At 49.6% G+C, this 12,092-nt stretch overlaps 1 protein-coding gene across 1 annotated transcript; it reads right to left on the bottom strand.

Moving 5' to 3' along the window:
• Window positions 1-5,158: 5,158 nt before the first annotated feature.
• Window positions 5,159-10,099, bottom strand: LOC146870818 (uncharacterized). The gene is made up of 2 exons (XM_085644631.1): window positions 7,975-10,099; window positions 5,159-5,353 (listed from the first exon to the last, which is right to left on the bottom strand). The coding sequence occupies exons 1-2, from the start codon at window positions 9,787-9,789 to the stop codon at window positions 5,159-5,161; spliced, it is 2,010 nt and encodes a 669-aa protein (XP_085500757.1). The 5' UTR covers window positions 9,790-10,099.
• Between the last annotated feature and the right edge of the window lie 1,993 nt (window positions 10,100-12,092).

Below are 12,092 nucleotides of genomic sequence, written 5' to 3'. Positions count from 1 at the left end.
CAACCCCTCAACGCCTTGCGCACCAGAAATGTGTTAGTGGGATCTCGCATACCCCTACTCTGCGCAAAGAAGGAGATTGCCGCCCTATGTCTGTTCGCAGTCGCAACTGAGCGCCCTTCCTTGTGCATTGATTCTAGGTAAGCTGCAAAGCTGTCCTCCTGTGCCCACCTAGCCTCCCATTCCCGCCCCAAGAAAGCCCGGTAAGACAAAAACGCCCCTTCGTAAGCTGTCTTGGTCCTGGGGGCTAAGCTAGCGACCACGAGGTCCTGTAATCTGGGGCACCAATCCGCCAAAGTACTGCCGGGAATTGCGCCGGCTGGGGATCTGCCGCCGGAAGGTGTTCCCTGAAAACCTGCATTTTAAAGCGAGAAAGGGAGTCAGCTGCATTATTGAGGACGCCAGGGACATGCTTGGCTCTGAAAACCACATTCCATTTTAAGCATTGCAACACAATCTCCTTCAGTAAGCGGAGTATGAATGGACAGCGTGCCCCCTGCTGATTTATGCATTCCACCACCGTCATGTTATCCGACCAGAACACCACGGATTGGTTGCGCAAGTGTTCCGGCCAGACCATCAACGCTACCCATATCGGAAAAAGCTCCAGAAAGCCAATATTGGTAGTCAGACCCTGTGTCCTCCAGTCCGCTGGCCACCGCTGGGCGACCCACCTGGTACCCAAAATGGCGCCGAAGCCGGTACTCCCAGCAGCGTCCGTCCATAGGCCCAATTCCGCCGATGTGGAGGGAGGACCCGGCCACACTACTCTGCCATTAAAATCCTCCAGAAATGCCATCCAAATGAGCATATCCTGGCGAACCTCAGATGACAACCTCGTGTGGTGGTGTTTCTCCCGTAGTCCTCTCATTGCTTGGGCAATAGAGCGTGAAAAAGGGCGTGCCATTGGGATAACCCGAAGCGCAAAATTCAATTGCCCCACCACCTCCTGTAGCTGTTGCAATGTAACCTTGTCTTTGCGTAGGCATTGCCGTAGGGCTGCTCTGAAGCTTGCTACCTTAGCCCTGGGTAACCTGAAGCATCCCTCCACGGAATCAATTTCGATACCGAGGAATTCCAAACAGGTGGACGGGCCCACCGTCTTCCCCGGGGCTAGCGGGACACCAAAAGCCCGCATGAGCGCGCAAAATTCCTGCAACGCCCAAGCACACTCCTGAGATCCCGCCGCACCCAAGAAAAGGAAATCGTCCAGATAATGCATCACCTGCCGATGCCCCGTCACCTCCCTCATGACCCATTCCAAAAATGAGCTAAACGCCTCAAAGTACGCACATGAGATAGAACAGCCCATGGGCATACATTTGTCCATGTAAAACTTGCATCGAAAGTGAAACCTAAAAGATGATGATCCAGAGGATGAACTGGGAGGAGGCGGAAGGCAGATTCTATGTCAGATTTTGCCATCAATGCCCCTGGCCCCAGTGCCCGCAATAAATCCACTGCCTGGTCAAATGATGCATACTTAACGCTACAAATTCCCTCATCAATCGCATCATTGAGTGACGCACCTCTCGGAGCCGACAGGTTGTGGATCAATCTGAACTCCCCTTTCTCTTTTTTGGGTACCACCCCTAGTGGAGAACACACAAAATCGGGGACAGGCACCTCCTGGAAAGGGCCAGCTATTCTACCCAGGGCCAGTTCCTTGCTAATCTTAGCAGCCACCACTGCGGGGTTATGTTGTACCGACAGTTGGTTCCTGCAATGCGTGCTACCTGTGTAGCCCCCTGCCGGGATCCTAAAACCGTGAGAAAAACCTTCTTGCAGTAGAGTGGCCGCTGTGTGATTCGGGTACCTATTCAACCAAGGGATCATTGCCAAAACATCTATAGGGGTTACGATATCCCGAATATCGGCCCTACACTGGCTTCCCCCTCCCCCTCTGGCTGTGGTTGCCCTGCTTGGACCTGCAAGATGACTCGGGGTGGGAGGGATGACCGCAGATCGAACATGCATGTCTGAATTTACAGGTGCCCGGGGCCCTCGTGCAGGTACGCTTATTAAAGTCCCAACACACCCCTTTTCTCTCAAACCCCCCCCCCCCCTTACCCCTACCCGGGACCTCACTCCCCTGAGCCGCCCGAAAGGGGTGCTGAGGTCTGGTGAAGTACCCCCTGCCCGCAGTGGCAGACTGTAGTGGGGCAGAGCTCCCAGAGAACTGCCTATGCCATGACACAGAGTCCACCTTATCCCATGCCAATGACGCGTCAAATTCCCTAGCTTTCCTGAAATTGACATCATACTCCTTCCAGGCATCCCCCGGGTACTGCTCGCTCCACCCCACGATTCTACTCTGGTAGCAAGCCAATGACGCCTGTACATTAGGAGGCCGCTCGGCCATGATGGTCGTGAACACTGCGAAAGCCCTAACCCAATTGAGCAAAGATTCTTCAACCCTAAACCTAGCACACTGTGCCCTCCACTCACTTGGAAGCATCCACCCCTTTAGTGTCTTTGCCTGGTCCATCTCCCTGTGATCCAGTAGTAATGAAAAAATGTAAACATATTTCCCCGCCCAAATGCATTCTTTCGTTGCCTGGGACACATGTTGTGCCAAATTCTCAGACCTAGAGGGCAATGACCCATCGCCCAAGAGGGGCAGTGCCACCTCCTTACCCTTTTCCTGCGCCGCGACCGGTTGACCACCATCTGCCGTTGGTTGGGCGGGGCTGGAACCTGTAAGTGAAGAAGAAGGAGGAACCGCAGCTCTATCCGCTGCCGCTGCTGCTTTAATCTTTTCTACCAACTGTGCTGCTTCAGCTGCATGGTCTGATGACGCTGGTAAAACCCCCCCCTTTTTTAGCCAAGGTAATAAAGCCGCTATCTGAGATGCCAATTCATGCGGGACCGAGTCTGGGCTATCTGGTGGGACTATGGGCCCCCCGGGAGGCATAGCCGGTGGGGCTGGCCTGATAGGCGATGGAAAGACCGGTACCGGCAGACCCGGCACTGGGATCGGTAGCACGGGCGGGGGGGTAGGCCCCCCAGGAGGTGGCGGCGGCGGCATGGCAGGAGCCAATGTAACGGGTGTCGGGACAGGTACCAAGGATACTGATTCAGAAACCGTGGGTGTGATTGAAACCGGTACCACTGGGGCTGGGGCACTGCGCCTTCGCCTCTTAGCCTTGGACGACTTGGATGGGCTAACAAAATCCCCCCTGGACAATGGTGCCTTCCGCTGCCGCGCGGGCCTGCCTGCAGGTGCTGGGGGGTCAGTAAACCTTTCATTCAAGCGTGCTTCCAATTCATCCACTTTACTCAATCTCTTATTGATGCTATTCATCTCCTGCATCATGGCCTGCAACATGGCCTCCATCCTGGACCCCCCTTCACTACCCACTGGCCCCGCCATGACTTGGGTGCACCGCCCTACACTAATACCCTAATACAGGCGTCAGTACGCTTATTACCTTCACTAGGTGGAGGATCTACAGGGGGCTGTAAGCACCATGCAACCGTAACCGCAACGCCCCGGCTTATCCGGTTTGTCAGGGGTGAGTAAACTCTAACGTAGACCCACCCGGCGGCTACCAGAAGCAATGTAATGCGAGCCCCCCGCTCTCCTCTTACCGATCGAATCCTGCGTACTCCCAGCCGGAATTGAAGGTACCTGCGACCACAACCGCTGGCCACCACTCGGGGCTTACCACAAGAAATTACAGGGACGTAGTAATAACACCTGAAATAGAAAATGTATTAAATCCCGGTAGTTATGAAAAGTTACACACGTATGTACGAGCTCTACCTTCCTTCACTGCCCAGTCCACTGGCCTTGGCTGTTGCCCCTTCCGCGTGTTTCAGTGTCACACAGTCCCAGCTGTAAAGCCGATACCCTGTACTTTCCTTGTAACCCCTTGCCCTCTTCCTGAAATTCAGCAGCACCCACTTACTTTAACAGCCTACCTAAGCAACCACCGGGCGCTTCAATATTAATGTGTACTACGAGTACTTAAAACTGTGCACAGTAACAGACTTATTTGCACCTGTGATCGACCAATCCTTGTTTTGTTAGGCACGGGGAGATTAAGTGAGTTGCTCAGAATCACCAGAGGTCCTGTCTTCAAGTCGAGGCTAGGTACAACCACCTTAATATATAGCTGAATGGGGTCCTGGTCAAGTAATGCGTATCAAACCTCCCCCATCAAACTCGACATCAATATATTGTCGCTCTCTTTCAGGCTCTCTATATTTCTATTTCCCGCATTAAATAAAGCATGTGAACATCAGATTCAGGCCAATGCACGTTTAAAAAGAGCCTGGGACCTCCCACACACCGCGCACGATCGCAGGAGGGGCGTGCCACCGCCTCCCAGTACCTGCTACCTTCCTTGCACGCTGCCGACGCCGGATCACACGCTCGGTTCCCCTCTCGTGGGACGCGGACCACAGAATGCCTCCGTCGCTTCCGGATCGCGAGGAACACACGATGCCTCCTGGTGGACTGCACGATGCCGTCCGGCGATTCTTCGTGCTTCCGAAGCCGCTGCCTGCCGTCCGACGCGGACGCGAATCCTACGAAGTGAACCTGCAAAGTAAGAAACAAGCGAAAAGTTATCTGCCCCGAGCGCCGGGGCACGTCCTATGTGGGGGAGCGTCCAGGGAACAAGGGGGTCACCTGGGCGCTCCCCACCGCTTTATCCCCCCCCAGTGGCCCGCCCCCCTCCCTTCCGACCCGGATGTCGATTAACGACATCCGGGTCATCCAGGCAACCAATCGGCGGTAGGGCGCGCCCCCCAGTGACGCGCCCCACCACCGAGTAGTCCGGGGGGAGGTCGCCGCACAGCCATGCAGGCGGGGGGGCCAAAAGCCCCCCCTTTCCATTCTCCATCCTCTCGCAGCAAGCTTCCTGGCCTCGGCCTGAGCTCTCTGGCAGCGGTATTGGGCGATCAGCTTGTTGAGAATTCAAAATTTGCGAACATACGTGACAAGAATTTTCAATTCTATTAAGGACACGGAGGCGAGGATTATGCTTCTCATTTCTTTACTAGAAATTTGCTCAGCAGCCAATCATGTTACAATAAACTAAAAAACCACAATACCCATGAACCCACTGGGCATCACGTAACAACCATAGAGAATGCATGTATAAATAGTCAGCAAGAGAATATCACATCCTCTTTCTTTGGTAGATCGCAACAGTCAGAAGAAGGAAAAAGTGCAACAACTGGAAAGAGCTTGGAGGAAAACTTGGAGCTTGAACACTGCAACTGAAGACCAACAGGATGGAACAGTTGATTTGATGCTTGAATCGACATCCGAAAACTGGAACCAGCAAGCGTCCGAAAGATAATCCAAGACAAAGGGAGAGGAGCGCAGCTCACTTTGGATCAGAACCTGAAAAAGATATAAAGTCGTAATACACCATTCCAAAATGCAAGAAAAAACATAGGATACTTAGGGAGGGAAGAGAAAAAACAAGGAATTTATCCAAATATATCAGATCAATATATCAGAAAATATATAATTGAAAAGTCTTATATGCAAAGGTATATGTGCAAAATACATGACAGAAAAAATGGGTGGGATAATCCTCGCCTCCGTGTCCTTAATAGAATTGAAAATTCTTGTCACGTATGTTCGCAAATTTTGAATTCTATGTCAGGACCGGAGGCTCCGATTATGCTTGTTCAAAGCTGAGCCACCACAACAGAAGCAATATCCAGAATAGGCTTATAATAAAAAGTTTTAAACATAGAATCAGTTGACCAATCAGCTGCTTTCATAATATCTATTAAGGTCACACCCATAGAAAAAGCCTTGGAAGCCATAGCTCCACGAGCTGAATGTGCACCAAAAATAGTAACATCAATACCTGCTTCACTCATTAACCATCTGACCCATCTGGCTAAAGTGGCCGGGGTCACAGGGCGAAAGGGTTTTTGCAACGCAATCAACAATTGACCATGCATATCTTGTCGAAATTGAGCAGTACTTACCTCATAATCCTTAATGCATTGCACTACACAGAGTTTTGGATTATTGGGAAAACGTGGGTAAGTGACTGAAGCAGTATTACACTTAGTACGTCTGGAAATGGAAAAAGTAACCCCTTCAGGAGAAAAAGTACGACCTGCAAGATCTAGCGCGCGAACATCAGACACACGTTTGCAAGAGACTAGACATAAAAGCATAGTTAACTTAGCTGATAATTGTTTGCGGGATAAAGAGTCGTTGGAAGGCCAAGCCTCCAAGAAACGTAAGACAATAGACACATCCCACAATGCAACATACTTAGGACAAGGAGGTTTTACCAATCTGATACCTCTGAGTAATTTGGAAATCAAAGGATGTTCACCTGCAGGTTTACTATTAATAGGAATATGCCCCGCCGAAATGGCCGAACGGAAATTGTTGACAGTCCGATATGCAAGGCCTGAGGAAGCAAGGGAAGCTAAGAAATTCACAATCAAAGTGACATCTGTATTAGAGGGATCCACTTCCCGTTGAGCGCACCAATCACACCAACGTTTCCATGCGGCTGCATAACGTTTGTGTGTGTTGGGAGACCAAGCTTCGTTGATAAATCTGGAAGCGTCTCCCGAAAGGCCTGAGACTTGCCAGCGATCCCCGAAACCCGCCATGCCACTAGAAAGAGTTGACCCGACTCTATTAGAGGATGAGGATTGCCGAGGGGATCCAATAACAGATTCCACAGTTGGGGAAGAAGAAATGGCACTGCACAAGACATCTGCAGAAGAACCGGGAACCAAGCCTGAGCCCTCCAGAGAGGGGTGATCAGAATCAACTCCGTCCGATAAAATTTCATGCGAGCCAGAACCCTGGAGATCATGACAAACGGGGGAAAGGCGTAACACAGGAGAGACGGCCATGTCTGTAGAAATGCATCCGTGGCAAGAGCCTCCGGATCCGGACGCCAACTGAAGAACTGAGGAAGTTGAGTGTTGAGGCGAGAGGCAAAAAGATCTATCTGGCAGGGGCCCCACACACGAGACAGGAATCTGAACACCCGAGGGTGAAGTCTCCAGTCGCTGAAATCTCGAAGATGACGAGAATTCCAGTCTGCCACCAGATTGCTGTGACCCGGCAGGTATTCCGCAATCACCGTGATGTTTCTCTGAAGACAAAAGTGCCAAAAATCTTTGGCTATCTCTGCTAGAATCTTGGAACGTGTCCCCCCTAGCTTGTTGACATAACGGACCGCTGAGACATTGTCCATGCGCAGGAGAATGCAACAATTCGTCATGCGAGGAGATAGACAACGGATCGCAAAGGACCCCGCCAGAAGTTCCAGGCAATTGATATGGAGAGATAATTCCTCCGACGACCACCGGCCTCCCGTGGAGATTGGACCGCAACGGTCTCCCCAACCCCACCGACTGGCGTCGGATTCTATCACCACCTCCGGGGACACTCCGAACAGGGCTCGGCCATTCCAGGACTCCATGTGTTCCAACCACCACAACATCTCCCACCTCGCTTCCTCTGACAGAGGAATCTGATCGGAATACTTGAGGCCTTTCTGGAGATGACGGATTTTGAGTCGCTGAAGCGCCCGATAATGGAGAGGACCCGGGAAGATGGCCTGAATTGATGAAGCTAACAGACCGACGATCCGAGCTATAGACCTCAACGACACAAGCTGTTTGTGTAAAATCAATCTCAACTCCCGTTTGATTGACCTGATCTTCTGAAGGGGCAATAGCAGTTGGCAAGAGAGGGAATTGATCAGGAAACCCAGAAATTCTATCGACTGCGAGGGGTGAAAAACAGATTTCTGAGGATTCACTAGAAATCCGAGTGACTGTAAGAGATCTATTGACCATTCCAAATGGAGCACTAACAGACGGGGACAGTGAGCCATGATAAGAATGTCGTCCAGATAAATTATCAGACGAACTCCCCGAGCTCGCAGTGACTCTACCACAGGCCGCAGAAGCTTCGTGAAGCACCAGGGTGCTGACGAGAGGCCGAACGGGAGAACCTTGAACTCGTACCAGACACTCTGCCACTGGAATTGAAGAAACCGGCGATGAGGACCGTAAATGGGAATCGACAAATAAGCATCCTTCAGATCGAGGCGGACCATCCAGTCCCCTTCCTGAAGAAGATCCCTCAAAAGATGGATGCCCTCCATCTTGAAGTGGCGATAGACAATCCAGCCGTTGAACTCTTTCAGGTTGAGAACTAACCTGGAACCGCCTCCTTTTTTCTGAACTAGAAAGACGTTGCTTGAAAAACCCTGAGGATGAGGAAAAGACCGGACAATAGCCCCTTTCCTCAGGAGGGAGTCTATTTCCGCGGAAATAATCGCCTGATCGTGAAGAGAAAACATCAAGGGAGAAGGAGGGAAAGGTTGACTTGGGCAACTGAAAAACTCTATTCTGAAACCTTTGACAGTCTCTAACACCCATGCATCGTTGGAGATCAAGAGCCAATTGGGAAGGAAAAACTGAATCCTGCCCCCCAACATGACCTCTGTAACAGAGATCAAACTCACCTGAAGCGGAGGAATCGTGATGTCCTCCTTGATGACCGCCGGCACGTCCTTTGCGGAATTGGTATCGACCTCTACGGGAGGGGTAGAAGGAAGGCTTGTTGGAGGCGGAGTTGGGGTCCTGACCTCCACCACGGTGGGACTGGAAACCACGTTGGTTAGATTGGTTAAAGCCGCGGCCGAACGATCGTCCCCTATATCGTCCGGCCCTCCCAAAAACCGGGCGAAAAGCCCGTCTAATAGAAGCCTGAGCCTTGTCCAGACCACTGAAAGTGGCGACAAATTTTGTAAGTTCCTTGAGAAAAGGATGTCCAAACAATAAACCCTGCGCCAAAGGGCCGGATTCAGATGAGGAGAGCTCAGCCAATTTTGGGTCCAATTTTAATAAAATAGAACGTCTGCGTTCCGAAGACATGGCACAATTGGCATTTCCCAATTGACAAACAGCTCTTTGAGCCCAACCAATGAGGTCGTCAGGATCAATGGCGGAGGAAGACTCTTTGGCCTGATAACCTAAATCCAAAATTTTGGTGAGAGGTCCCAATAAGTCCAATAACTTATCTTGACAAGAGCGCCAAGCTCTATCAATGCCTCTCTTTGGGTCCTTGGCATATTTCTTAAGATATGTCACCATAGTCGGATCCACCTCCGGAGTGTCTGCTACTTTGTCTGCTAAATCAGGCCGTGGACATTCAGAACGGAGACGGGTACGCACATCCTTGTCAAAAGGTTGACGAATGTGTGCCTGGACGTACTCCGCCACCTCCTGAGACGGGAGCCAAGAGGAAGAATTAGGATGTATGATGTCGGAAGGATCAAAGGTTAGAACCTGGGGATGCGATGGCGCATCAACAAAATGTTCCTTCAGGGCTTTCTTACGAGGAGGAGGAGAAGTGACCCCATGATCCGAGGAGGAAGAAGTAGAAGTACTATCATCGTCTGTCTGACGAGCTGGAGGGGACGAAGGCTCCATGGGAGGCTGACCATAGGAATGTTCAGAAGAAAGGGCCTTGGCCAGTTTAACAAAATCAGATTTATGTGGATTGGATAGTTTGGAAGAGTTAGCAGACCTGGAGGACTGTGAAGATTTTGACGATTTTGAAGATTTAGAAGATTTAGAGTTAGGTAGCCAACCCTGTTGCACCGCATATTGGGCCAAATGACGTTTCAATGGTGTAATAGCGCGAACCAGCGCCTTATTCACGGACGTTTGAACACCCATGTCAAGAGCCTCTACCAAATCCTGCTCCATAGAGCCAGAGGCTTCCTCATCATCATAATAATAGTAAGCATCCTCCTCAAAATATTCAGCCATGGCAGTGCCTGGTGTAAATAAAGCCCACAAGAGGAAGGATATCAACAAATAATCACGTATGCCAAAGCACAATAAAGGGGGAGCGGCAGAACCCCGTAGGCAAGACCAAACAACAGGTTTAATGACCTGGAATTATTTAAATATTTGAATGTGGAGGGAGGGCTTGCCAAGCACAATAATAAATAGCCACTCTAGGCAGAGCCTATGCAAAATTATCCAGCCCCAACTGTGTCTGAAAACAGCAGGACGTCAACAGGGGCAGTAAAAACAGGCTGTGGGCATATGAGCAAAGAAGCGCTGCTCTCGCGCTGAATTTCTGAAGAGAAACGATGTTTGTCAACAAGAAAAAATGGCCGCCGCGCATGCGTGGTAACGACCGCCTGAATTTAATTAAAGAAAGAACTACGCGGCACGCGCGTAGCCTTTCAGCCCCGTTTTCTCCCTCTCCACGTGAATAATGAGGCGCGGGCGCATAGCGCCCGAACCGGGGAGGTAGACACACGCTCCCTGCAACGCGCATACGCCGCCCATACAATTTAGCAATACTCGCGAAAATTGGAGTCAAACAGAAAACACGTACAGCGCTAGCAATACATGCAAAACAGAAATAACCAAAGCATTGCCATAAGTAAAAACAGGTTAGAGTAAGCAAAATGCACTTAACTGGCTGCGGAGCAGCAAAGAAAGAGGATGTGATATTCTCTTGCTGACTATTTATACATGCATTCTCTATGGTTGTTACGTGATGCCCAGTGGGTTCATGGGTATTGTGGTTTTTTAGTTTATTGTAACATGATTGGCTGCTGAGCAAATTTCTAGTAAAGAAATGAGAAGCATAATCGGAGCCTCCGGTCCTGACATAGAATTAGGTTTCTGAAGCAACGGATGGGTAAGCTTGTTGCACTTTTTAAAGAAAACAACAAAAAAATACTTAAAGAGTTAAGTTGTGAAGAAAAAATGCAACCTCTTGTTTTGCTTATTTAGTAGCTGGTTAACACACTGGACATATATTTCTGCCCTGCAAGTTTAACAGTGCAACATTTACCCAGTGTTCCTATAAACGAAAAGACATGCTTATGCTAAATCCAATTTGCACAGGTGGTTGTTTCATTCCAACCTCCTTCCTTCTCGGGACAGTAATGGTGTCTTCTTTTGTGCTGGACACACCTGGGTAGTGTTAGGTACAAGTTTTAGATGCACGATAGATTGTTTGCAGGCGTCGCATAGCACTGCCACATGTGACCTTGCCCACTGTGGAGCTGGAGGACTTTCTCACTTCTCCGCTGACACAGCCAGGAACTTGTGACTTTGGCGCCATTTGCCTTCATAATTCACGGCGTTCTTTGGCAGAATCAATTTTATGTTCAAGCATCTTTGGAAAGCACCACTCAATCAATGTATGTTTTTTACCACCTCGCTGCAGCAACGCCTGATTCCGAGCGCAGACAAATTAATGCTGGCATAGGGGGAAAATAGTGTGGTTCCCGAAATCGGAACGGTCATTTGCTATCTTACCTTTAAATGTAGCGTCTTCAAGATTTACGCCCAGTTCATTAAACAGCAAATGACCTCATCCTACGGTAATGAACACTTCATATCTACTTTTGTTTACTTTTTGCTTGCGTCACAAAGGTCCGCTCAGCCATGCCTTAAATATTCCCCAAATAGTCCGAGCACGTTTATTGTTAGCTCAGTGATAGGTCCTTCATAATGTGTTGTCAAATGTTACTTTACAATGAATTGAATCGCAGTGTATGTTGATACACTCTGACCAGACGCACATCGGGGTGGGGGTGGGGGCAGTGCTTTAAATGGGGAAAAAATAAGTGGAGGTACTCATTAATATGAGCTAGAGGCGTGGTGAGTGGGCGGGGCTATGGGCGGGGCTTAGGGCAACATATGACGATACATAATCACTTCTATATCAGTTGCAGCAACTATGAAAAACACATGAGAAATGTGTTTATGTAACCGAAACAGGTTAACTCATTACACAAAATGAAACCCAAAAAGGCTGATATGTGAACAGTTTATCGTTTTGTAATATTTGCTGCTTCTTAATGCCATGCTGTTATGTGGCACAATACTATATGCTCTCAAGCTGCACACACACGCACTATCTCTCTCTCTCTCCACATTCCCTCTAAAATCTACTGAGTGTCCTGATTCTCTCCCTTTTCTCTTCACTTGCCTCTAATCTTCACCCAGCCTATAAACTTCTCACTAGTTCTGCTCCTCTTCCTCCCACCTTTTGCTTACTCTCCACAAGTCTTACATTTTCTCCCTGGTTTTTCCATACTTGT

The sequence above is a fragment of the Triturus cristatus genome, chromosome 1_1 (genome assembly GCF_964204655.1).
Source record: "Triturus cristatus chromosome 1_1, aTriCri1.1, whole genome shotgun sequence".
NCBI lineage: Eukaryota > Metazoa > Chordata > Amphibia > Caudata > Salamandridae > Triturus > Triturus cristatus.
This window is presented reverse-complemented; position numbering and strand designations above follow the sequence as displayed.